This window comes from Sylvia atricapilla, chromosome 27 (genome assembly GCF_009819655.1).
Source record: "Sylvia atricapilla isolate bSylAtr1 chromosome 27, bSylAtr1.pri, whole genome shotgun sequence".
Taxonomy (NCBI): domain Eukaryota; kingdom Metazoa; phylum Chordata; class Aves; order Passeriformes; family Sylviidae; genus Sylvia; species Sylvia atricapilla.
In genome coordinates this window covers 1750358-1777059 of record NC_089166.1, presented here as the reverse complement: position 1 = coordinate 1777059, position 26702 = coordinate 1750358, and the positions used below count along the sequence as shown (strand labels likewise).

General features: G+C 55.9%; 2 protein-coding genes across 2 annotated transcripts in view; both read left to right on the top strand.

Annotated features, from left to right (window-relative positions):
* Positions 1 to 655: 655 nt before the first annotated feature.
* The window catches only part of ZNF385C (zinc finger protein 385C), a 39483-nt gene continuing 13436 nt past the window's right edge, over positions 656 to 26702 (top strand). The window contains exon 1 of the mRNA XM_066336728.1: positions 656 to 902. Within this exon, the coding sequence (XP_066192825.1) occupies positions 656 to 902 (247 nt within the window). The remainder of the gene's footprint in view (positions 903 to 26702) is intronic.
* On the top strand, positions 19009 to 25176 carry C27H17orf113 (chromosome 27 C17orf113 homolog). Its single transcript, XM_066336722.1, has 2 exons — positions 19009 to 21447; positions 22416 to 25176. The coding sequence occupies exons 1-2, from the start codon at positions 20929 to 20931 to the stop codon at positions 23946 to 23948; spliced, it is 2052 nt and encodes a 683-aa protein (XP_066192819.1). The 5' UTR covers positions 19009 to 20928; the 3' UTR covers positions 23949 to 25176.

The following is a 26702-nucleotide window of genomic DNA, read 5'->3' as shown; positions in this document are numbered from 1 at the left end:
ATCACAGGGCTCGGGTGACCTTCGCGCCTCCGAGGCTGTTCTGGATGTCCCACCAATTGCCACCTCGGGGTCGGGCAGCAGGAACAGTGTCCCTGCAAGGCAAAGGCCGCTGGAGGGCTGTCCCCAGCTGACCCCTCCATGGGCAGCTCTTCTCTATGGTGTCGCTGTGTGGGTCTGGGGCTCCTGCTGCAAGTCGGTCCCACAGAGCCCCACGTTCAGGACAGGCATCTGCTGGGGGCCGACAGTGCCAGTGCCAGTCGTTCTCCTGCCGTGGTGGGGACGGGCTCTGGGACACCCTCACCGCACACGAGTCCTGCCAGCTGAACCTCTTGCCTGCAGAGAGTTGGTTCCGTCCTAACTCTGCCTTGGGCCGACCCACAGTGCTGCCCACGAGTGAACAGAGAGACTTGACCTGACACAAGGAGTGTCACCTTGAGCTGGAAGCTTGGAAGAAGTGGGTTCTTCTCTACTCCAGCACTAACCTCCTGGGAAGGCTGCTGCTCATGTCGTCTTGCCCAAACGCTGTTGCACTTGCTCAGAGATCTCCCCCCAGACTCAGACACACCACAGGCGTGGGACCCGTGTTGGGCTCTCCTGCCTCACTTGGCACCTGTCCCTCTGTCCTCACAGTGGGTCTGTCCTTCCTCCCGCAGGCATGAAGCGACCCCTGAGCCCATCCCACAGCCCCGAGAGCGCAGTGCAGCTGGCGGAGGAGGCCAGCTGCCCACCCAGCCAGCCCGAGCAGCGCATGAAGCGGGAGAAGAAGCACCAGTCATTCACACTTTGCGAGGTCTGCAATATCCAACTCAACTCGGCTGCACAGGCGCAGATCCACTACAACGGCAAGTCCCACCAGAAGCGCCTCAAGCAGCTAAACAAGGGGAAGATGCCAGCAGCCCAAGGTAGGAGCCCACCCAGCAGGTCAAGGTTGCCCAAAGGCTGCCCTCGCTTTGGCACAGCTGCTCCCTTGGGCTCATGGAAAGATCAGAAATGCTGTGTTTTGTCCTTGGCGTCTGTCACTTGCCGGTCCACCTGAACTGCAGGGCTTCCCCCAGCTGTCACTGCCAGTCCTCAAGTGGTTTTGGGGCCCGAGAGGCCACGCTGCAGCAGCAGAGTCATAGACACATGTGGGTCTGTCCATGTGCAAGCGGGGTTGCTGCTGCTCTTTGTGGGTGTCTTCTTGAGTTCTGTAGACGGTTTGTGCAGCGGGGACGTGCGTGTCCAAGGCTGGAGTAGCTGTCAGTTGTTGGGCTACTTGGATGCGGCTTTCCAGGTGCCAAGCTGACCGTGTCCCTCCAGGCACCTGGTGTGCACTTCTCCTGTATCTGTGCTGAGTTTGATTCAAAATGCTGCTTAGATGTTGGTGCTGAGGTCTCTCACCTGTTGGCTGTGGCAGGTGCTGTGCTGCTGGGCAGGAGCTTGTGCAAGGGCAAGGACTCACTTGCCCTCTGTGCCATCTGCCAGCATTCACCTGGCCGGGCCCAGCTGGCTGCTGCAGATTTTATGCACAAAAGCAGGGAAGTGTGCCCAGAAATGTCACCCTGTCACCATGGCTGACCTGCTCTGCCTGAGCCTTTGGCTGTGAGGGTTTGTCATTAGCAGCAAACCAAGGGGATTGCATAGAATCACAGAATGCCTTGGGATGGGACCTTAAATATTATATGGTTCCCTGCTCCTGCTCTTACTGGAGACTGGGCAGGCTGGAGCCATAAATTCCTAGCATGGCAGTAGTCATGTGTGCCAAATCCTGCCCTGACTGGCGCTAGTTTTGTTTGGGTAAGGCCCGGGATATACAAAGGAGCAGGTCTCTTCATCAACATTACTGACAGATGGAAATATCGCCGGCTATTTTAATGGGGATAGGGCTCATAAATTCCAGCCTGCAGCTTCCAGCTTCTCCCCTCAATCTGGTTGTGGCCCGATGGGAGGCTGTCCAGGGGTGCATTTCCTACTGAGCCAAAGAATCTTGGAGCACGTCAGTCTGCTCTTTGTGCTTCTGCACTGTCCCTGACCTCTGCCAGTGTCACACCCCTGGGGCCCCATGCTGTTGGCCCCACATGCTCCCCTCTGCGTGCGCAGGGCTCTGATCTGCTTATGTGGGGAAATTGCAGGCAGCAGCTGCTCCCTGCGCCTCCCTGCCCTCCTGTTCCCGCTGGAGCTGACCTTTCCCTGCACTTTTGGTTAAAAATGTCACTTCCAGCATTGTCACTGTGAGCCTTTCCCAGCCTCCTGAGACGTGACCCTGGGTGGCTGGGAATGGACTGATGTGACTCTTGTGTCCCCTCTGCATCGGTCGTGCTGCTGGCACTGGGGGTACTTGGTGCCATAAGCATCCCCCCAAAATGCAAAAAAGATCAGCCCTGTCTGCCTTGCCCCAGCGAGCTGAGGACAAGCACAGGACAAGCTCCTGGCTGGGCTGCAACACATGGGCAGGAGGGCAAGGGCAGGGCTGGCAGAGTGATGAAGTGCTGAGGAAGCCCTGTCCTGCCTCATCACATTCCTCTAGGAGCCCTTCACCAGCCAGACCTGCACCTTGAGGTGCTGAGAAAATGCAGCTGCCTGCAGTGCTGGGAGCAGTCACCCCTTCTTGGGCAGCAGCCTGCTCTGGGGCTGGGCTCAGCCTGGCACAGCCCACAGACAGGAATGGCTAACACAGGTCTCCAGTGGTGTGTCAGCACTGGGGGAGCCTTGGGAGGTTAAAGAGTGGATTAAATGAAATAATTGAGTTAGACAAAGATGGGATGTTCCTCTGGGCTGGAATCTCTGTCTCATGCTGACATCTACAGCTACATCAAAGGCAGCTTCCCAGCCAGCACTCAGTCTCCCCATTCCCCTCTAGCTCCTCAGATGTGTTCTTCCTGCACAGGCTGCCATCGCTGGCGTCTCGTGGAGCAAAGCTGCAGAGGAGTGTTGCTGGCAAACATGCTAATCAGCGTCATTACAATTCATTAGCTCTGTACCAGAAAGCCCCCAACTTAAAAACAAATTATTGCTTATTAGCAATAAGTTTCATTTTGCAAGACAGGACCCAGCTCCTTGTTGTCCTGTATGGAGTCATGGTGAAGGTGGCGATTAGATGCAGGGTGCCCACAGATGAAAGACGTTTTCATGCCGCAGATGCCAGTTCTAATCCAACTGGGTCACGAGTGATTTAATTACTGCCTGTGATTTCCCAGGGAGCCCAAGCGATCTCAGTTTGCTCTCAGAGTGCTCAGGAACCAAAGCACTGTCTGGTGCTGAATGAGCAGGAAGAGCTGAGCCACCCCGAAATGGGCAACACAACAGTGGCTACAGGGGCATGGACAGGGGGCTACAGGGGCATGGACAGGGGGCTACAGGGACATGGACAGGGGGCTACAGGGGCATGGACAGGGGGCTGCTGCTTCTCCTCACCCTGGATCACCTCTGGGGCTCCCATCACAGGACAGGCTGAGCTGGAGCATTTCAGAACTTACACCCTGATCCCTTGCTCTCCCCAAAAGTCCTTTCCACCAGTGTCTTAAAAAAGTCGTGGGATGTAAAGAACAGCTCACACACGCTGCTACCAGAGTATTGTCTCTGGGCTCTGCCAGCCCACATCTCCCTGAGAGGCAGCAGGCAGCACTCTCCTTTGGAGCACAGGGCTCTGGTTTCCCAGGCAAATCTGAGCTGACAGCAGCTCATACCCCTTTGGCCAGGGTCCACGGGAAGGACACACTGTTCAGGCATCTCCTGTGCCAGGAGGGTTCACACAAGCCCCGAGCCCAACTCAAACCACTTTTCTTGGCTTTGGAGGTTGCTGAGCTGCTCCCCCAAAACCGAATGTCAAGGCAGGGCCAAAGCACCTGGAGGCAGCTGTGCCTGGGGCGGATTCGCGTCATAAGCTCTTCCCCCTCTCCAATATCCCGTGGCATTATGTACCCTGACCCTCTCCCTGGCTGCCTGGTGCTGTCACCCCCCTCACACTGGGGCTGCCTGGTGCTGTCCCCCCTCTTGGCAACACAGCCCTGGAACAAGAGTTCTTTGCAAAGGGAAAGGTCCTGGTTTTCCCAATTATCTGCTGAAATGTCTGTCCATGCGTGTTTGGGAGCAGAAAGGCTTGAGATGAGCAGAGAAATCGCTGTGACAGCTTCAGCATCACTGGGCCTGCAGCAGAGAGAGGGGCCCCTGGCAGGGGACATGGGGACCCTGGGGGTGCCTGGGCTGCTCTGGGAGTCAGGGGGGGCTGGCAGCTGCTGGTGGGATTATCTGGGGTTTCACAGGGGGTGCCAGATGAACTCCCTGATTTCAGCAGCTGGCAGGGAACCCACTCCCCTTGAATGGCTGCTGCAGAGCTGGGGTCATGGTGCCTGAGGCTGGGCTGTCGCCTGTTGCGCTGACCAAGGAGTCCATGGCTGGGCTCTTGGCTGGTCTGGGAGAGCCCTGCTGAGAGGCAACTCCTGAAAACCACCCAGAGCAGCCCCTGGGAAAGCCATGCCTTGGGGTGCAGAGCAGCAGAGGGAGGAGAAGTGGTGCGTCTCACCATGGGCAGTGTGGTAGGTGTGTGATCCCACTCCATGATGCTGCTCCATGAACCTGGGCCATGTTCCTGTTCCATGACCCTGTGTGCTCCAGCATCTCGTTGCTCAGCTGCAGTCCCTCCTCCTTCCCCCACTGCTCTTTGCTGTCACAGCCTTTCAGCTGTTCATTACCCAGCAAACGGGTGCCAGTCCATTTCGGTGATGTTCAGCGGGGCTTTGTCTGCAATAATCCCAAGGTATTGATTTAAATAATTTGCAAACATGTGGGATTAGGGTCTAATTGGGACTAATCAGGCTGCAGCAGTCATGTCACCACTAGGCTGGGGCTGGCACATTGTTGCATCTGCCCTTGATGGAGCTCCCAGCCGTGCCCAGCCTTGGTGCCTGCCAGGACCTGCTCCAGCAGTGCCAGAGGAGAAGTTGTTCTTTCTTGCTTCCTCCTTAACTCCCACAGCAGTTTGCTGCTCTCCTGCTTTTGGGACTTTTGGGACAAATTTGGCAGGAGCAAGCCAATATCTGGCTGGCATGGGAGCCACTGCACAGCGTCCATGGCCGGGTACACTGGCAGCACATCAGGCTCTCCCAAATTCCCAGTGGTAGATCTGTGCCCAGCCTAAGTGCTAAAGGGGATTTAACATTTGGCTGGGACAGAACCTGCATCTGCCAGGTGCTGATCAATACCTTGTGCCCAAGCAGCACCAGGGTTCAGATTTTAAGCTTCTGTGAATTTATGAAGGACAAACATACGGAGTCCTCCTGCTCCATTGGCCTCGGCTGCTCCCTTCAGCTGTGAGCAAAGATGAACAAAAATAGCTTTTCAGATCAGATTTGAATAACCTGGAATCTCAGTGGGAGAAATATAATGGTTTTTTCATGTCTTAAAGATGTTGGCTGGGATCAGGAATAATTTGAAGAAGCTCAGTTGGGTAATTGTACATTTTCCTTCCCTCTGCTCATTCCCAGGCTTCTCTCTTCCCGTTGGGGCATAGGGATGGGGTGCAGGGATGTCCCTGGGGGCTCCTGGGTGCAGAGCTTGGAGGGCTGAGAAAAGGAGGGATTCACCCCTGCCACTGGGAACTGGCAGAAAAGCCCTGTTTTACTAAATGCTCTTTTTCTACAAATCCCCAGTTTCTGTGGGCGCCGTGTGAGAGGCAGCACATGAGCCCAGACCCTGCACATCGACTTGGTGCTGGCCCATGAATCGAGAGAAAACTGCTCCCTTTCTTAAATCCTCAGAAAATACCCCATTAGCTTGCTGTCCCTCTGAAAAGCCCAGCTATTCAGCTTTTTGTGGATTAATAACTGTAGCATAATTAATCTCCGATTTTATTGAGTCAGTAACTTCAAATAGAAAATGAATTGATTAGCGGTCGGCTTTGGCTGGAAGGTTTTTGTGGTGTGGAGCCTTCCCCACCAAGACTCTGACCTCTGGCTCTGCACCCCAGTTCTGGTCAGAGCTTCAGGGATCTTTTTCCCTGACACACTTATTCTAAAAAGATCCTTAAAATTTAAACTCTTGCCCATAAAGTGACACAGAGAAGCTGCAGGGCTTTTCTTGTGCTGCTGGGGCAGGAAGGAGGTGGGGGCCTCCCATGGCAGGGGCTTGGGTGCTGTGGATGCTCCAGCTGCATCCATGGAAGGGCTTTGCCTTTAGAAATATAGAGACCAAGACAAAATATATCAAAGTCACATAATATATATATATCAAGTATCATCTTCGGTGTGGGGTGATGGGGGCTCCCTGGGCCTTGGGGGTGCCACTGATGTGGTGCTGGCAGAGGCTGCGCTGCTGGCAGTGGCTATTTTTCCCCAAAATCAGTAGGAAATTGCCTCGTGCTATTTTGAAGCCCTGCAGTTGTGAGCCATTCCTCTGTAATCACGGCTTTTGCTGTCACTGCCTTCCAGTCGGTTTGCTGTCAAGTTGCCTCAGTGGTGTTCCACGGCCACTCAGCTCAGGGCTGCGACACACGTGACATTAATTAGAAGTGGATTAAGAACAACGAGAAATATGTGGCCATGGAATATTTCCCAATTTCCCATGTAGCATCAGCTCAGCAGATTTGGAAGAGGAAACCTGGGATTTATTTTAAGCGGGGGGAAAAAATGGTCAAAGCAGCAGCTAAAGTGTGAGCATGTCCCAACTTGTCGCCGTCTGGGAGAGCTGTGAGCCTGAAGGGGCCTTTTCCAGAGCTCCAGCAGCAGCTCTGAGCAGGGGGTGAGGTCCCCAGGATGGGGGTGATGCTCCCTTGGAAGCGCACCCAGTGCTGGGGATGTTTTAGGGTCAGACTTCTGGCTCTTGTGGCCACCCCAAGCATCGGATCCAAATGCATCCTATTTGGAGGGCTTGGCTTTTCCCCACGAGCACTTTGAGGGCTGCTGGGTCTTAAACACCCCTGGGGTGTTTGGAGGGCTGAGGACATGGGGGACCTCGGCACCCCCGGGGGGCTCTGCTGTTCTCAGGGCAGAGGCAGCCACTGTCCTGCTCTGACATGGGAGGGGAGGAAAACATCCTCGTGCATCCCACAGCTGCATCCCGTAGCTTCCCTCTCCCAGCCGGGCTGTCACTGGGGATTAGAGGTGCTGGGTGAACAGGTCGTGCCGGGCTGTGCGTGCGAGGGCTGAGCGGCCGCCCCGCGCCCGGGCACGTCCCAAAGAGCGCCGGGACCCAACGGGGGGGACTGGAGAGGGGTGACAGCCACGGGGAAGTGACTCGTCCGCATCTCAGGGATGGAAACGCTGCTCATCACCCCCAGCCACCAGCCTCGGGCGCCTCTCGGTGCCCGCTGTGTCTCTGCGTGTGTGTGCACACGCGTGTGCTGCTCGCCCGGGGGCACGGGAGGAGCGAGCGTTCGGAGCCAGGCGAGAGGATGAGGAGAGGGGACGCCGGTCGGGGGGAGCTGGGGGAGGGCAGGCAGGGAGTTGTGGGTAGTGTTGAGCTGTCACTGTGATTTAGGGTCGGCTGCTTAAACTGTTTTATGTTCCCAGACAGTAAGTCGTAAGCAATATAAAATTTTCTCTGAAGAGATGATCTCCCCTCGTCATGCTTCAGCCTCTTTCCCAGAGTGAGCTCTCCTTTCCATAACCCCGCGGTGTCAGCGCGGGTGTGCGGAGGGAGAAAATGGGATTCTGCCTTTTGGAGCCATGGCCACGGCCTGGGATTGGGAGCAGGGATCCAGGGACGTGCTCTCTGGTCCTGGTGCTGCCGGGAGAGCTGGTGACACTGGGAGCAGAGCTCTGGATGAGCTGGCCTTGAGGGACTGTTCGTAGCCTTCTGGCACAAGGACTGTGGCCTTTCCCTGCAGCCTCCCTGGGCTGCCCCCAGCTCTGCTTTTGGAGCATGTGAGTCGGATCTGCTGGAGCTGTTGGAGTTGTCAGAGCAGTTGGAGTGGTTGGAGCTGCCTCTGCCTGCAGGCACTGCCTGCTCACCTCCAATTCAGTTCCCTTCCTTTTGCATGCCCTTGAGTTATCACTGCTTTTGGACAGCTTGCCCACAACACTGCTCCAGCTCACCTTTGGTATTTTCTACAGCCTCGGGTTTATGAGGAATAGTTTCATTTATCTGGCCGTTGCCGTGCCAGCTGGAGTGTCTCGGTGTGGTCTGTGCTGTGGCACCAGAGCATTTGCTGGATGATCTCCCTGGGCACCAGCAGCCTCTGAGGGGCAAAAGCTAAGCAGGAGCCTGATGGGCAAAACCAGAGACAGCATCACCCCTGGCTGTTTAAACGTACAGAAGATTCTGGGTAGTTGGTTTCCATGCCAAACCCCAGTTGACTCCATATATATCCTGTGGCCCCCCGAAAAATCTGCACTGAGCTAGGGGGAACCAAAATGTGGTACAAGGTGGAACCTTCTGCTCTGCCCCTTCCAGGAGAGCCCTCCTCAATTAGATGGAAAAATCTTACACTCTCTCTCTGAAACTATTTCCAAGTGTAATTTCCAGCCCTTTTCTTGATAATTAAACATTTTTAGGTCATCCAATTTCTCCACCCTATTCACAGACCTGTCCTGGATGCCTTTGTAATTAGCCATCTCCCTGGGAAAGATGATGAAGGTGGGAGGCACAGGCGATCGCTCCCTTACCAAAGCTGTGCCCACCTTGGCTCATCCTTGGGGGTCAGAGCTGGGGGTGTGTGTCCTCTAGGGTCGCCAGACTCCTCCACTGACACACAGCTCCCAGGTTTGCTCCTTTTAAATGCATAAAAGCAGAAATCTGCAGGAAGGATTCACTAAAAACTGGGGATTAATGACAAAATTGGATCCGGGTGGGCACTGTGAACTCAGCAGTTTGGCAAGTCTCTGTTTATCGGGGTGGGGGGGTCATGGGGGAACTGTGAGCCACAAACCCCATTCTCTTTGTGTGGGAAGCCCCCCGGGAGAGGAGGATTCAGCCCTTAAAATATGTTACCTTAATCCTGAGCAAACTCAGGAGCAGGAAAGGTCAGCGCCTGCCTTCCTGGCCCGGCAGGGATGAACCGCCGGCGGCTGCTTCAGCCGGAGCCTTCTGCTTCTGATGGGGCTCAAGTTACAGAGCAGAAGAAAACTGATACACATTCTCCAGGTGTATCAGTCTTGATCCTATCTGGCGTCTTTCACCCCCAAATTATACCCTAAGTCCTTGGTGAAGAAAGTCGGCCAGAAAGGCTCTGGAAGGCTCAGCAGACTTGGGCAAGGAGAACAATTCTGGCTGGGCTTTTATCCCTGTCTCCCTCCTCCTTTACTGATGTGTTCATTTCCCAGTTCTGGTCACTATTTGCCAGGCTGCTTCTGGAGTCTAAGGCTGGGAAGAGCCAGTCCTGAACGTCCCTCAGCCAGCAAAGAATTTAACCCTCAGCAGGGTTCGGAGTAATCCCTGTTGTGGCTCCTGGAGTCTGTTGTCACAAAGAACCCAGTGAACTGGTGACATAGGTGCCCAGACTGAGCCCGAGCACCCTCCCCTTCTCCCTGCCCTCCCTCATCCTTTAAGCCACCAGCAGGATTTGAGCAGACCTGCCCAAGCAAGCCTGGCTCTAGGCGGCTGCTGCCAAATGCTTCCCCCTCTTAATGCGTGTTTGGGATTTGCCTCTCCCGGGATGTGTGTGATGAGCTGCAAGCTGAGGGCTGGGGCCATTTCACAAGAAACCCTCTGGTTCCATCCCCACACTCTTGGGATGCTCAGCCATGTGGATATCAACCTGTGTTGGAAAGTGGTGACCACGAGGGGCTGTGGCATCTGACCCATGTTGCTTCTGGGGTTTTTTTAGTGCCTCCCACGGGATGGTGGAGCTGGTTTTCATGGGCCCTGGGCACCTTTGTTAGCCACTCCGAGATAGATGCTTCAGCAGCTTCATCCCATACTGGAGGTATCAGGGAGCTGCAGCCACGGGCTTTGCTCCCTGGGATGTGGGGCAGCTGAGAGAGGAATGTGGGTCTGGACCCTGTGGGAGGATTTGTGCTGCTGCCCTGTGTCAGCTCTGGGGTACATGGACAAATATAGCAAGTTATGCACTGGACGGACTCACACTGCAGGGCCGGGAAATTCCAGTGATCCGCTGGGCTGGGCAGGCAGGGCCGCAGGCGTTAATGGCTGGGGCTGTAATCAGCACCTGCAATTAGCCTCTGCTCCAGCTGGCCTCAAAGGCTCGGCCACAAAGTGCAGCATCCCACCCCTCCGTATCCCTCCAGCTCGAGCCCCTTCAGCCACGGCGATGCCGCCCGGGACCTGCTCACCTGGCTGGGATAAATGCGGCGTGAGCTGCAGATGGGAGAGGATTTATTGAAGGAATTGCTGGGTAGAACTACAAGGGCTGGTCAGGGCTGGAGGTGAGGACAAATGGAGGATGGAATGGGGCTCAGGGCTGTAAATCGGTCCAGCTGGGCTCTGCCAGAGGGGCTGGAGGTCAGGACATGCCAGACTTGCTCATGGCTTGTGGTTATCCCTGAGGAAAGGAGAACAGCCATCATATGGTTGTCAGCCCCCTGCTCCTCCAGTCTTTACATTTCCAGCTCTCTCTGCTCAATGCTCCCTGCAGTAACGCCAAACTGCTGATGACATTAAACAAATTAATATCGGGTTTAAATAGCCTGCGGGAGGCCCGGCCAGGCGTGCGGGGCCAGCTGTCAATCCCGGATTAGCGAGTGCCCCGGCTAAACTTACTGCTGCTGTTAACGACCCTGACAGCAACACCCTGCCCGGGGCTCTGCCAGGGCTGCCCTGGTGCCAGCCGAGCCACGGTGAAGTTTGGGAGAAAGATCCATGCTGTGCCCTGGCCCTGCAGCAGCACCCAGAGGGGCCCTGTTGGCTTTAGCGCACCAAAATTCTGTCATTTACCCCAAAAGTGCCTAGTCTGGCTGTGGCACACGGGAAGAGACTCAAGCAACTCGTGGTTTAACGTGTTCATTTTCACTCCGCTTATGGCCCGGCGGTTCCTGCCCAACTCCTTGTATTGTTTGACTTGAGAAAAATATTTAATTCCTTCCTTGTTCTGGTCTCCTGTTCAGGGAGGCAGGGGAGGTGATTGTTTCCCCTTTTCGCAAGCAGATTTTTCATCATTTCCATGTTTAAAGGGCAGCAATGTAAGCAAGTCACGAGCCGAGCCTCCCGAGAAGAAGCCAAAAATCAGCACAGAGAAGGTGCTGCCGTGAGGAGCCCAGCTGCCACAGCCTTTGCTGCTGAGCTGATGGGGAGGACAGTGGGCCCTGGGCTCGTGGAAAGCCCACTCATGGGGGGCTGAGATGAGCACCTCACCCGGGCCAGGTTGTCCCTGTCCACTCGTGTCACCCCACAAGCTGATGACACGGCTGGGACAGCCCCTGTGTGTTCCCAGCACTCAGGGCTGGGGCTGAAGGGAGCAGGGAGCCAGGGCTGCTGTCACCAGGCAGGGACACGCGGTCCCTGCTGCCGGCGAGCCTTTCCCAGGGCTGGCGGTGCTGCCGCTGAGTCTCCCCTCTCCGAGCAAACCCTGCGGTGGACACCCACGGGGACATTTCGGCACGTGTCCCCCATAAAGCGGTCACCTTAGAGGATTCTCCGGGAGAGCCCCGGAGGTACAGCGGAGCCTCTGAAGGGTCTCTCTCCTCGCCCCAAGTTTCGGGGCTGGGGCAGCCCCGGCGCGGGGGCGGCTGTAGGGAGAAGGGGAGCGCCCGGTCCCCCCGCCCATTTCCACGCTGATACCCGGCATCTCCGGCAGCTTCTCCCCCCGCGCTCCTGCGGGGCCGAGGCGGGGCCGGCCACGGGGCGAGGGGCGGCGGGAGCGGGGCTGAGCCCGCCCGGCGCTGCCCGCAGCTCTGCCCGGCGAGCGGCAGGCACCAGCAGCGCGGAGGCGAAGCAGCCGCATCCAAAATGCTTCTAGGTGGGTGAAACGCAACTTTTCCGCAGCCTCATCTCTCCCTGTTGCCTTTCATCTCTCTCCCTTTCATCGCTTCTTCATCCCTGGGCTCGCCGCTGGAGGAGCCGCTGCTCGGGGCTGCGGCGGGACCGGAGCGGTCTGGGGTCGGTGGGGTTCGCGGGGTATCGCCTCGCCGCTGTCCCGGGGCTACAGCTCCCCCCACGGCTCCGGTTTGAGCACTCCCGGCTTCTGTCGGGTTCCTTCAGCTGGAGGAAAGGGCACTTTTCAGCGTCCGAGCTGTTCTTTATGGACAGAAACACATTGGATTGGTTCTTATTTTACCGGGAGCTCTGCGCAGACTGTGTGTGTGTGGGGGTCTCTTCTCCGCTTTGCGATTTTGGCCACTAACTTAACTCTAAATAGTGAAAGACGGAGGTGGGTTATTTACTGCCAGGAAAGAACCCCGGGAATAAGCGGTACTCAAGGAGTCTGAGCTCAGAGTGAGGGGCTGGGAACGGGCTCGGCATCAAACTCAAATATTGATTCACCTGGGGGGTCCCCACCCTGTTCCCAGCAGGGCTTGGCTCCCCAAATTACCCTCCTGAGATTTTCTTGTTTCTAAGCAAATCATGTCGTTCCCATTCCTTATTGCCGTTCTGCCTGAAAACCCCGTAAAAGAGCTGCTCGTGTTATTTGCATCAGCTGAGGCTGTACCCTACACCCACAAAATGGTCCCTCCCCGCCCAGCACATAGGCAGCCTGTTCCCTCGGCTCCCAGCCTGCTAATCCTAATTACTTATGGGATTCAAGCTGAGTTTGACTCACTGCATCTTATTGATTTTTCCCAGGGCTGCAGAAAGAGGAGGGAAAAGGTTGTGTGCTGACGGGGCTGGATTTTGCCCTTGCTCTTTGTCTGGGTGTCAGCTCCAACTTGTGTTTCTGCTGCACCTGCGATGCAAATGTTGGATGCTTTTTTGTGTGATGTGAGGCTGGGGGAGAGCAGTGTCCTTGTGAGAGTGACCGGCCAGAGTGGCCAGGTGGCTGGTGGTGGAGCTCCGTGGCCAGGCTTGGCCGGCGCGGACTCGAGAAGGGGAGCAGCAAACAGAACGTGACGCTGTTCTTTCTTGGACCCGTTTCGTGTGTGGATTTGGATTCGGGGCTGGTAATTTTAGTGGGTTTGTTATTTATCGGCGTTAACTTCGCGGCAGGCGCTGGGGAGGGAGCGTGGTCACTGGCAGTGATGGGTCTGGCACGTCCCTGTGGGCAGTGGTGCCACTTCTGTGTGTGTGTGCTGTGCACATCCATGTAGGCACGGGCACGCCTGGTAACGTGTGGCTGGCATGTGCTTGTGGGTCCTGTGGTTGCCCGAGGGCAAGTCAGGCCAGGAACACACATGTCATTAGCCTGGCACATCAGTCAGGTGCCCATGTTGGGGTGCCTGTCTCCCGTGGATCAAGCTGGCTTCAGCTGTCTTCCGTGGATCAGTTTAATTCTGCTAATAGTTTGAAACACAATCTTTTCTCTGAAATGTCTTTCCCTGTCTCTCTGGAACATGTAACGCTACTCGGGATATTTATCTGGAATACTCGTCAGGCAAAGCAAGCTTAAGAGACAAACAAAAATCCAACCCCAGAACTTGCTTTTCACTCTGTGTGGCCTCAGATAGAGAGGAAACATTGGATAGCCACTAAAGCTTCTTCAATTTTGACCCTGCAGTGTCTTGGGCCCACTGATGATTTCCATGCCAGGACCTTGTTGCTCCAGGTGGAAGAACATGATGGTCAGACAGTTTTCATGGTGATTCCAGTCCTCTCAGGAGCTGTGGGGGTAACAGTGAGGGGAGCCTGGCCCCAATGAGCTGCTGGCTTGGCTTTGGGGGTCCTTTGGCAGCCAGTGGGACTGAGCTTTCCCCGGGGTTGTTTTGGGTGGATTTCCCTGCAAACGCAGCAGTTGTTTTTATTACTGAAACTTGCTCCAAGCAATGTCCTGGGGGACACATCTGTCCTCTGCTTTCAACCCTGAGCAACATTGTGGGGGGGCATAGGGGGCTCTGACCTCCTCCAACAGCTTCAGCCTCCCCTTCAGAGTATTTTTAGACCAAGCTGTCATCTAATCTTGACCTCCAGGATGATGTGGGCTAGAAAATATCACTGCGTCTCCAGCATCAAGCAGAGGATATAATTCACAAATCTCTTTAGTCCATTTTTAATTATGCCTCACCTTGCTGCAGTAATGAACTGCTAACAAGTATTTTGAGCAAATGTGAACTTTTTTTTTTTTAAAGTTTTTCAGTGCCAATGCTCCTGGCAGGTGCTGGCGGCTCTGAGGCTTTGATGCTTTGTTTCAGCACCCACCTGATGTCCCTGAGCTTGTAATGACTGCAGGGGCTGGGGATTTAGCAGATTGCTTTTTTTTGCCTTTCCTGAGCGGGATGTTGGAAGGAGTGGGCTGGCTGCTCCCACTCTCCTCCAGAGTGATTATATTAGCATGGCCTGGGTAGGAGTGGCGGAAATTACAATGAAATACTAGAGGTAGGAAATAAAAATCTAATTAAAAAATAACGACAGATGTGTGTCATCTTCCAAACCCTAGGCATGACCATCCTGGCTGTAGGGCAGCCGTGGTTGCAGGGGGGTTGTGTGCTTCAGCTGTTGGGGAGATGTGCTCAGGGAATAATGCTGGGAGCAGAGAGAAGGCGAGAAGAAGTGGAGGGCTTTGGTCTCTCTAAATCTTGGGAGGGGAAATCTGTGAGTGGATTGAGGTTTCAAAGCCCTCTTGGTCCCCCAGGATTTGCCCTCCTGAAGTCTGAGTTGGTTGGAACCCTTGGGCCCCTTTTCCCCCTACCCAAGCAAAGCTGGGGCTGGCTGAAGCCCACATGGTTTCACTGCTTAGAGGGGTTTTGGAGGCAGCTGTGACACTGTCACATGCAGTGGTTTAGGTGTCACCATGGTGGTCTGTGTGCAGTGCTCTGGCATGTCTGGGATGGCATCACTGAGAGGGAACAGCCCACCAGGGCTGGCCACTGGCTGGAGCCTGGCCCTGCCACTGACCTACCAGGTGGCCCTGGCCATGTCACTTACCTCTCTGAGCCTGTCTGTCTTCTCGTGGGTCTTCTTGGCTCTCTGGGGGCTCAGTGCCAGCCCAGCCCCAGCTGTGTGAGGGAGGCACCTGCCTTCAGGTGCTTCAATAATAGAAATCATTAATTTTCACTGCTAATGGAAGAAACGCTGCACTATGAAAAATGTGCGTTGGCTTGGAGGCAATTCAAAAAGCTGGTGGAGACGGGAGCCCCTAATTTGTTCCAAATTGGTTATTTCACTGGAATGGTGAGAAAGCATCAATCTGAGGAGCTTTTCTCCCTTTTCATTTCTGTCAGCCATTCCTCGGCTGTAATGAATTGGACTTGGCTGCAATTTTTACAATTTAAACAGTGTCCAGAATAAAGGCTGAACTGATCAGGGGCTCTGGTGCGCTCCTGAGCTCTCCATCTCTTGGGAGGACCCAGCCCTCTGCCCCACCACCCAGGGAGGGGTGGGCAGGGCTGTGGGCACTGGAGCCCAGATCAGGGTTCAGTGCTTGCCATCTCCCTTCTGCTGCCTCCAGTCAGGATGAGCCCACGTCCCTCCCGAGCCCCTCAGGACGTGTGGCTGAGGTTGGTGGGGTCTTGGCTGCGCTACACCGGCCTGGCAGCACTGCTGGCTGTGACACAGGGGACACTGAGCTGATTGGGATCTCTGCTGGGGAAGGCATCCTTAAATGCTAATTTTTCAGATCATTACCTGGCAGATGGGGAGTGTTGGGAATTAAATTCCAAAGGGAGTTGGGCTCAATGCTTGTGGACAAGGGAGGAAAAGCTGCTCTGCAGAGCAATACTGATATTCAGTTTTGCTCCTCAGCAGCTGTTTTTGATATCACTGCTGTGGGGTGAAGTTCCCTATAGCTCCTGGGGAACAAGATGCAGCCAAACCGCCTCCCAAGGACCAGGTGCATGGACTGGAGGAAGCCCAGGGAGCGAGATCACCCTGTCCCTGCTTCTGCTCCTTGACAAAAAGGCTTTGCCCTTCTCAGCTGCTGCTCAGAGGAGCCTCAGCCTGGAGCTGGGGTCGCCGGCAGGGAGAGATGAGCATGCTCCCCCCCTTCCCAGCCCAGCTCAGTAATCCTGTTGTGACCATGTCCAGAGTTTGCAGGAATGTCATCTGAGTTTATTTCAAGGCTTGTTCCCTGCCAGCTGCAGTCACGCAGCCGAAGGTTGTGACAAGGCTGTGCAGGGGAACGAGGCACGAGGATGCATCCTGCAAGCTGGCAGTGGCTGTGGGGTGTGTGTGGGGGTCCTATGTCAGCAAGTTGGGGGGCTTCTTCTCCAGTAGCACCCCATGGTTCCATATCTATGGCCCACTGCTCATCCAAGCCCCTCCACAAGGACCTGAGTGGGCTGGAGCCAGTCTTTGTGCCCACAGTGGTGCTGGAAGGGCACCTCCAGCAGAGGAGGAACAGCCCCCTGAGTTGTGCAGGAGATCAGGGACACAGCTGGGAAATACTGGGGTCCCCCAGTGTATGTCCCATCCCCTTCTCTGCATGGGAACACCTTCTCCTCCCCACGTCCCTTCCAGTGTCTGCACATCCCGCAGGCCGTGTCTTGCCAGATCTGCCCGTCAAGGCACCAGCCCGGGGGCTGCAGGAATATTTTTAATTTGGCTGAGCTGACACGGTGCTGGGTGCTCTCTCCCACATGAGACAGCGGCTCCTCACAGCCTTCCCCCTTCTGCCACACACGGCAGAGATTGAACTGAGCTGTCACCACCTTCGGGTGCGAGGGATGCAGCCGGGCAGCTCCCATGAGTCTTCCCTCCCCTGCATGCTCCCGGTTCATTTTGGGGGCTGTCACAGCTGGGGTTTTGGGTGCAGAGGGTGAGGTCCCTACCTGCAGGGTGCTGGGTCTTTCCTACCCCATGCCCTGGGACGGCCAGGGGTGAGAGGGCAGGTGGAGCCAGGCACAGCAAGGTGGGTGGGCAGGAGAACTGGGGGCTGTGCAGGGGTGGGGCTCCCCGGGGTCAGCAGCTTTGGGATCACCAGCACCTCCGCTTCCCTGCGGGAAGAGCGTGCGTCATTTCCCAGAGCCTGACTGGCTTAGAGCGGGGATGGGAACAAAATCTCATAAATATCTTTGGACTCGGGGATTTAAATTTTTTTTTAAGGTAATATGGCTGGGTTTGGTCTCTTCTGTTCAGCTTCTTATAGACGCAGTAAGAAACCCTCGGGGAGCCCATCCGTGGATGTGGGGCTGGAGTGCTGGAAGGGGTGCCAGGGACCAGCCCAGAGCATCCCAGTGGGAGCTGCGTACCTGGGGTCTGCTTTGGCTGCGGGACGTGTGGGATGACAGTGGAAACTGGGACTCAGATGGAAACTGTGGCTCATGGCTGCCGCCGCCCTCGTGCCGCGGGGATGATGGATGTGCTGGTGTGCCTGGGGCACCTGCCCACCCAGCTCCTCAGGCACGGCACAGTCGGGAAAAATAGCAACAATTGGCTCGAGCCAAGGCGGCTGCCGCTGCTGCTGCATGGAGGTAAACACGAGTATCTCCACTCCAGTTCCTTTAGGAAGGACGTCTGACGTCCGGCAGCTCTGTGAGGGCAGGGTGCTCGGCAGGGTCAGGGACATCCTGCAAATGCTGCCCAAAATTTGTGTTAAAGCTTGAGGCTTCCAGCAGGAATGGCTTTGCAGTGGAGAAGGGGTCAGTGGTTTCAGCCTTGCCCAGTGCATGGAGCAGGCAGAGCAATCGTGTTCTTGTCTGGAGTCCACTGGTCCCGTGGATCTCAGTGCAGGGGCTCCGTGGAGGGGTCTCCATGGGAAGTGGAGTTGGTTCCAGCGACTGCTAATTTGGGGTCGCTGACCTTTGCCGTCCTGCCCTGGATGCTGGGAATCAGGGAATGGGATCAGGGGATGCAGCAGGCGCCTGCCTAAAAACTCATTTAAAAGGCTCAATCCTCTTTTCTCGCGGCATTAGCACAAGAATAAAACGGGCGAGTTTTCACCCCAGGAGCCGGCTCTGGTTTCACCACCTCCTGCTCTCATTAACCCTGGGCTGAGGTGGCTCGGCAAGAATGTCCCCGGAGCAGGAAGAGCCTCTTGCCCCGGGATATGTGGAGGAGCCTAAAGAGAGGAATTAACTGGGGGCCTCCAGACCCCCCTCTGCAGAGCCAGCCGGAGCCAGGTACAATGCAGCTCCTAATCCAGGCAAATTCCTGTGGGACACATCGCTCCTCATTGCCCAACTCCACGGCGGGAGAAGGGCGAGTCTGGGTTGGGAGCATCCTTCAGCTCCCAGGCACATGAAATATGCTGGGAAATCAGGGATCCCAGGGGACACTGGTGCCCACTGGGATTTCGGTGTTCTCAGGAGCCTTGTTCAGGGAAGGCAAAGGTGGCACAAAATCCTCTTTCTGGTAGTAGTCGAGAGGCACTAAATTTCACCGCGTGTGTTGCTAAAATAAAGTTTGTTGGAATGTGAGGAACCCTGGGTTCTGGTCTCATTAGAGAGCCTTGAGGCAAAGGGTTTCAGCCGCAACCCTGCAGCTTCTGGACCAGGAGTGCAGGTAAGCAGAACACCTGGCATTCCCTACAGGACTTGGATCCTGCCGAAACTCCGTGCCCACGGCTCTGGGGGCTGCTCTGCCCGCGGCTGCTTACAGAACACTTCCAAACCCCAGAGACACGGGTCCTGGCTGGCTGCAAACCCTCCTGCAGCTCACCCTGCTGCGTGTGCCCAGGGAAGAGACCCAGCCTAGCGCTCCCCGGGCACCCGATGCCCACCCCCTCGGGCAGGTGAGCGGGCACAGGGCACGGCTCCGTGCGCTCCCCCCGCGCAGGGGCCGGAGCCACCGCGTCCACTGTCCCCGTGGCGCGGCCACGGCCGCGGGGCCTTCCCCATCGCGGCCACCGCTAGTGGCCACTGCCGCCGTGGGCAGCCTCCGTGCTCCAGACAGCGCTGGCAGCAAGATGGCTGCTGCCGTGCTCCGGTGAGCGCGGGCGGCCGCCGCAGCCTTTGTTCCCGGGGCCGCCTCCCAAAGACCCCGCTGCTTTTGCTTTTATTTTTGGTTTCGTCTTGCTTGGCTGGGTTTGTTTTGGGTTTTGTGTGTGAGGAGGGTATTTTTATTTATTTTTTTTTAATTAGATGACTTTCTTGATTTTCTTTTTTTTTTTTTTTTTTTTCTTTTTCTTTTTTTTTTCTCCTATTTAAAATCTGGGAAGTTTGCAAGCCCCCCCACACCCCAAAGCTTATGGCATTATGGTACGTATGTAGGGGCGGGTGAGCGGGGTGGGCACGCTGGGCTGGGCGCTGGGGCTGCTCCGCTCACCCTCTCGGGCACGGCGAGATGGCAGCCAGGGCTGATGCACTAGGGACGAGGGTCAGGGCTTGTCTTCTCACAAGTAAATCCTGATCCTGCCCAAACTTCCCGGCGGGGGGAGAAGCAGGCTGGTAGGAGGAGCGGAGTGTGACCCCCATCCCGAGGTGCTGCCAGCCCCCCACGATGCGCAGCGCTGCTCTTGCCCGTGGGCAGCGGCGGCGGTGAGGGGAGCTGGGCTGGTGCCAGCGCACCACGGGTGCTGCGGGAATGGGTGCTGGTGGGAAGGGGTGCCACGGCGCTCTGCTCCATCCCAACCCCCGCCCTGGCCTCGCGCATCCCACACACTAATTGCTGCTCTTTTTTTATTATTTTTTTCCTCTTTCCAAGTCAGCAGCTTCTGCTGGAGCAAGTGCTGTGGGGGCTGTGGGGATGGCACAGGAGTGAATGGGGTCAGTGACAGGGAAAGAGCACAGGGATCCTCCCCCTGGGGCCATTGCGGCCAGGAGCTCGGTGCTCGCCCTGTGCAGGGATGGATGGTGTCGCTGTGCCAGCGGCTGCGGTGCCGGTCACTCCAGGGCCACTGGCCAGCGTTGCCTCGGGCACTCCGTGGGGATGGGCATTCGCAGCGCTGGGAATCATGGTGTTGTTCTAACGCCTGAATTGTGAAGGCTCCTTCCCCCTGCTCCCAGCCCTGTGCCAATGGCACTGGTTTGGGGGCTTGTTCTTCACAGAAACCCCAAGTTACTCATCGGTGTCTCAGCGAGTCATGTGGACTGATGGTATTCCCCAGTTTCCCTGCTGCTGAGTGTTCACGTTCTTTCTTTTTTCTTCTGCGATTTGGTTCTCCCCTTTCCCCATGCAGCGCTGGGTTCTTTCCCCTCCTCTTACCAACACCTTTATCGAGGCTCAGTTTGGATTTTCGGTCCAATTCATGGAGAAATGCGAGGATCAGACTGAGCGGACCTGAAATGTAGGGAGGAGATCAAGTGAATGCTTAAACCCGTCAGGTCTTGGTTTGGTTACATGTTTAAGTGCTTTGCAGCCTCTAGCTCAGTAGATATTTGGAAGCCTGGCCTGGAGTGGATGCAATGTGTCACCCCCTGGGAGGGACACTGGGATGTCACTGAATGTGCAAAGCATGGCTCTGCTGCCATGGGACCTGCCACGGCTTTGGCAATTCCCTGGAAGAGAGACAAGTCAGGACTGAGAGCGCACGTGTGCACAGAAGCACGTGTGTCTGAGCTAGCTCCCAGTCATCCTTGTTCAGCTCCAGGGCCCTGGCACTCACTGCCAGCAGCGGGTACTGCTCCTCTGGGGCTGAACGCTCTTTTTTGGGTGTTTCAGCCAGCGCTGAGCCTTCCTCACCTTCCCAGTGACAGCACAGTGGGGCAGGCTGCCCCAGGGGGAAGCGTGTGGGTGTTCCTGTGGTGATGGGACCCTATGTGTGTGCGCCAGTCCCGCCAGTGACACTGAGAGCTTCTGGTGATGCTGATGAGGTGCTTGATGGGATCTCCCCTGTGTGTGGTGCTGGGGCTGTTGCACAGCCTGACCTGCCCTCAGCACTGCTGTCACCGTGCTGTCACCATGCCACCGTCGCTGTGCCACCACAGCTGAGCCTCGGCTGAGGTTTGCAGGGCCCTAATCCCTTTCCCTTGTGTCTCTTTCATCTCCAGTCGGACCAGGAGAGTGGTAATAGACCTTCTTACTAAATTAAATGTGCAGGCTGCTCCTCAAGGCACGGTGCGGTTCAGCCGTAGTTGATTTCCCAGCCACAGCAGCATGGTGCCTCCAGGGAAAAAGCCAGCTGGGGAAACTTCCAATTCCAATAAAAAATGTAAACGCTATTTCAATGAACACTGGAAGGAAGAATTTACCTGGCTGGAGTTTGACTATGAGAGGAAACTCATGTTTTGCATAGAGTGTCGGCAGGCGCTGGTGAAGAACAAGCACGGTAAAGCGGAAAACGCCTTTACCGTGGGCACGGACAACTTCCAGCGCCACGCGCTGCTGCGGCACGTCACCTCCGGGGCGCACCGGCAGGCGCTGGCGGTGAACCGGGAGCAGCTGGCCTTCGAGACCCGTGTCCGCGGCCACCCCGAGCTGCGCTCGGTCATCAAGGTGGAGGTGAACCCCGCGAAGGTGGCCGTCCTCACCACCGTCTACTGGATGGCCAAGGAGGAGATCCCCGATGAGAAGTGCTCCTCCCTGCTCAACTTCCAGAAGTTCAACCTGTGCCAGGCGCTGCTGGCCTCGGAGCACAGCGAGTACTACCACCCCGGCAGCGTCAGGGAGATGCAGGTGTGTATGTGGGGCTGGGGGTCTGCACCTGGGTGACTGCTGTGGGTGCATGGCCACTGCACCTGGCAGAGCAGGGACACTGCCCGTGCCCACCGCCTGTGCGGGAGCTCCACGAGCCTGCCAGGCTGCTTTTGCAGGATGAAAGCTCAGGAGTTCAATTAGCACACGAGCGCTGTGGGTTTTGCCTTTTTTTGCCCTAAACTGAGTGATCAGAAAGATCAAGTAGCCGGAGAGTTTAGAAAGGATTTTCTGAATTTTACGAACGCTTCATGCCTGCTAAAATCAAATTAAATTTTTAGTGAGTCTTGGCTGTTTGCCAGGCTTTTCAGCTCTCCGCAGAGCCTTATTTTGCTGCAGATAGACTAAACCCACTAATTAGGTTTCCCAGCCTGTGGTGATCCTAGCAGCACTCACACACAGAGGAAGTTTTCCCTCCAAACTGGGGAGTTTGCCTGAAATGGGGGGAGTGTGAGTAAATGAGTAAAGCTGGAAAAAATATTGTTGCCATTTTGCTGCTGCTTCTGCTGGGCCAGTGAAGTGGAACTCTTGGAGTTGAATGAGGCAGGTGAGTTCCTGGTGTCCTGCCTCACTGCCAGCACAGCTGGGGACGGGATGTTGGGGGCTGAGGGTTCAGTGCTGCTGGTGATGCCATGTCCTACTGCATCTGTGGGGCTGACCCCAAGCTCAGGAAAGGAATCCCCAAGCTCTCAGCAGCTTCCCATGGTGCTTGAGCTGCCAAACAGGAGCGGGAGGAGAAAGCTTATTAGGGAAAATGAAAGTGATTTCCAGCCTCTGTATGTGCAGCTAGTGTAAGGGCTTTTCCCTGGCTCGGGGCTCATGCACTGCAGGAGTCTGTGGGTGGGAGCCCACCCACTCACTCTGTGCCAAGTGCTGCGCATCTCCCACTGCCTCTGAATTTCATTTGTGTTTCTCTCTCCCTCCCTGCACCCCTCCTTCAACTGGCCCAGGCAGCCATTGCCAAAGTCCTCCACAACGAGGACAGGCACAGGATCAAAGCCTCGCCGTTCATTGGGCTGGTGGTGGACGAGACTGTGGACGTCCTGGAGCACCGCAGCCTCGCCATGTTCACCACCACTGTCTCCCCCTGCAACGGGCAGACCTCCACCACCTTCCTGGGCAGCTTTGAGCTGCCCACCGGGGAGGCCTCCACCGTAGCAGGCAAGGTGTGTGAGGTGATGCGCTCCTTCGGCATCCCCACCATGAAGCTCACCTGGCTCAGTGCTGACAGTGCCTCACTGGTGGCTGAGAGGCTGAGTGGGGTGGGGACAGCACTGACCTCGCTCTGCCCTCTCCTCACTGAGGTGCACTGCTTGTCCCACGGCACCTCCCTGCTGCTGGCTGAGAGCATCAGCACCATCGAGTACCTCCAGAAGTATGAGACCACCGTGGATGCTGTGTATAGGCTCTACTCCAGCTTCCAGGGGGAAGGTGATAGCCTCCAGGAGCTGCGGAGAGTCCTGGACCTCTGTGAGATAGACCTTGGGAGTCCCAAAGCCATCCACTGGACTTCTATCTTCCCAGCTGTAGAAGCCATCGACTCCTCGTGGCCCACTCTGGTGCTGCTGCTGGAGAGCGAGGCGGAGCGCTCACCCGTGGCCCGTGGCCTCTGTGAAGAGCTCAAGAAGTTCCAGTTTGTGGCCTTCACCAAGATCCTCCTGGATGTCCTCCCCATTTTCCAGAACCTCAGTCGCTTCTTCCAGATCGAGGACTTTGACCTCTCCATCTTGAAGCCCATAGTCTCAGCCACGGCCACCACGCTGCAGGCCCAGCAGAGCACCAGTGGCCAGAACCTCCAGGAGTTCCTCAGCGAGATGAACAAGCAGCCACAGGACGCCCGGGAGGGCGAGAGCCGCCTCTACTACAAGGGTGTTGAGCTGGCCAACTGCTCCCAAGTGCACCTGAAACACTTTGAGCACCTAAAGGAGAGCTACCTGGAGAGCGTGCGGGGCAACCTGCTGGACAGGTTCCCCAGCAGCGTCCTGGAGGCCATCAGCTCCTTCTCTGCCATCTTCAACCCCAAGTGCTACCCCCAGTCTCTGGAGGACATTGGCAGCTATGGGGTCAGCGAGCTGAATTTCCTGCTGCAGGTGTACTCACGGGTGGTGGTGAGCGAGAGGGCCCTGAGCGACTTTCCCCTCTTCAAGCGCATCGTCTTCAGCCTCAGCCAGCTCTCCTTCAAGGACCTCTGTGTCAAGCTGGTCTACAGCAGCTCTGAGATGCATGAGCTCTTCCCAGACTTTGCTGTCCTGGCCGCTATTGCCCTGGCCCTGCCGCTGGGCTCGGTCCTTGCCGAGAAGATCAGCCGGGGCCGGGAGCTGCTGAAGCGCGGCCAGTCGCGCCGTGCGAAGGACGAGGGGCTCTCTGACCTCATGAAGATCGCCATCGACGGGCCAGCCATCAGCGAGTTTAACTTTGCACTGGCCATCGAGTACTATGAGAGCATGAGGGAGTCTGGGTTCATCATGGCACAGGTGAAATGAATGTGGCTGGTGAGGGCTGAGCCCTTTGGGCAGGAGCTGGGACCTGCGGGCAGCCCCCAGTACCAGCTCAACATCGCCTTTCCCCATCACTGGTCACTGCAGGGGCCAGGCAGCTGCAGTGGATGGTGACCTGCTCTGTGCTGGGAAGAGAAAACAGGATCCTTAGCAAGGCCGTGCTGCTCCCATGACCACCCCTCCCTCATGCCCCAAACCTCTGTTTGAATTGCCCCGGAGGTCAGAATCCTGGGGCCACCTGAGATCCCAAATTGCGATGAGTTTTTTCCCGAGGGTTTGTCATTATTTTGTTTTAGGGAGATGAAGGCAAAGCTCTTGAGCTCAAATGTCACGTTGCCTTTGCACAAAGATACCCAGCAGCTTTTGCTTTAATGCTCTGCAAAAAATATGGGATTTCTGTTATTCTGGAGCCTGGAGAGTGAATGCAGAAAAGGCAGCACATCCTCCGAGCTCTGCGCCGACCCCAACATGCCTGGCGGTGTCGTGTTGGTGTTCCTTGCACACAGCACAGGGTATTTTTAGCAGTGGCATCAAGTCATGATCATTTCAAGAGCAAGAGATTTAGGGAATGATATTGTAATGGCTGAGGAAATAGTAACTTTAAATGCATCATTGTGTACATATGTGTATGTGTGTATATATATAAATATACATATATAAATATATATATATATATAAAAGGTCTATCTTAATTTTCCTAAAATTTAAAGTACAAAGGACTTTTTTTTTCTTTTTTTTTTCCTCCAAGGACAGAATAAATTAAGAGCAAGGGTCCAAAACCAGTCAATAGCTAATTCTTGTTCTTTCCAAAACGTCCTTACATCCTGGAGTTCCCTTTTCACCCTGAGCTCTTGGCGACCTGCAGTCCAGGAGAAAGTTCTTCAACGTCTGCTTTCAGGACCAACTGAAGGTGTTCAGCTCGTATTTCTGCTCTGAAGTGTTACTCTCTGTCCTGAGGTGGGCAGTGCTGTTGGTGCTCTCAGCAGCCAGGAGCTCAAGCCCCTCTGCCCACGGGTCTGGCGCTGCCAGTGCTGTGGCCAAGCGGGGCTGGGATGCTGCTGCTGTGTTCCAGTGTGACAAAAAGCTGCTTTTGACTTGGAGTGCTGTTTCCTTCAGCTCAGACTGATTCTAATCAGCAATAAACCCAGTGCAGCAGCACAAAGCATTACCTCAGCTGAATTCTGAGTGCTGGCTTCTCTGCTGGGGCTGCCAAAGGCTGGATAAGGGAGGATGTAGCAGATCTGCTGCCTCATGGTCCAGCTCTGGTTGCTCTGGGAGTCTAATGCAGTGCAATGTTTTTGTAACTAGTCCAGATCCCAGAGGTGCTGGAGCTGCAATGGTGCTGCCATCATGGCCCAGCACTGTGACTGGGTGTTGCTCCTCTTCTCTGGCCATGAGCCTTTGGCATTGGGGAGCTTCCTGGAAACCTGCTTGGCCAGAGACAAAAGCTTTAAAACCCTCAGTAAGGATTTAGAGACAACATCAAAATTTGCTGAGAACATCTCCCAAGCAGGAGGGAGCCTCCGTGTGAATAAACAGCTCTGTCTCCATCTGGCCTGGGCAGACTCTGTGCCAGATGCTCTCTGAGGCAGCGGCGTCTGCGGAGATGGGTCCTTGGCAGACTCGTGTTGGTATGAGAACCTGCAGCATTGGCCCTGCTGCCTTCAGAGGCACCTCTGGGAGGTTCACACAGGCACATGTCAGAGCACAACAGTTGCTCTGCTCTGCCTCACAGGGACCAGGAGAAAAACCTGCTGCAGGTGTGTGTTCAGTGGCTGTGTGAAGGGGTGGGGGACATGTTGGGGAGGACAGCCAGATACAGTTCAGGTGAGTTTGGTTAAATATAGGGCTGAAAAGTGCGTTAAATTCCAGCAGATCCCTACAAAAGACATTTGTCTGTGGGATAGGAACTGGGCTGAGCTCCAGGTGGAGAATGTGCAGCCTCCAGTGGCTCTGGCTGAGCCCCAGGCAGGGGACACGCAGCACCAGATTAGGGACATCGTAGCTTTGACATCTCTTGGTCAGGCCTGGACCGTACCTGTGGAGCTGGAGGGGGCACAGAGACAAGCCCCCCAAACTGCAGCAGGTGCTCACACCAGGAGCACGTGGTTCCTGTGCCCCTCTCCTTGCACCAGCCCCTTGGAATGTTCTGCAGAGCCTGGGGCACATCCTGTCCCAGGAGGACCCACAGTGCCAGAGCAGCAGCACTTGCTGGGGAGGTGGGGGTTCCTCTGCCAAAACAGGAAGAGACAGAGCAGGGGCTGTGACAAAGGGCTGCACCACAAAAAGCTACTCCACCAGCAGAGCCCCACCTGCTGCTGGCCATGCCTGTCACCTTGCCTAAGGTCGTGTCATTCTATACAGACCTGGGGCCCTGCCACTCTCCCAAAAGCAAATCTCCTTAATTGAGTGTCTAATTAATACCTAAAAATACTGCCCTCAGCTGCTGCTGGAATCTGCCCTGCAGCAAAGGTAAGGCAGGACCCACAATGCCATGGCCCTGTGACCTTGGGAAGGTGCCCCAAGAGCATCCTGTGGGTGCCCCAGCACGGTGTTGTGACAAGCTGGGGAGCTTCACGGGGTGGCCTCAGCCCTCTTCCTGCTCCTGGGGGTCTTGTCTGCTTCAGGGACAAAGCCAAGTGAGAAAAGACCTGCCCATCTGCAGGGGCTCACAGAGGTTTCTGAGCTCTCTCTAACTGCCTGGGTGATCCCAGTCCAGAAATGTGTTTAATCCACAAA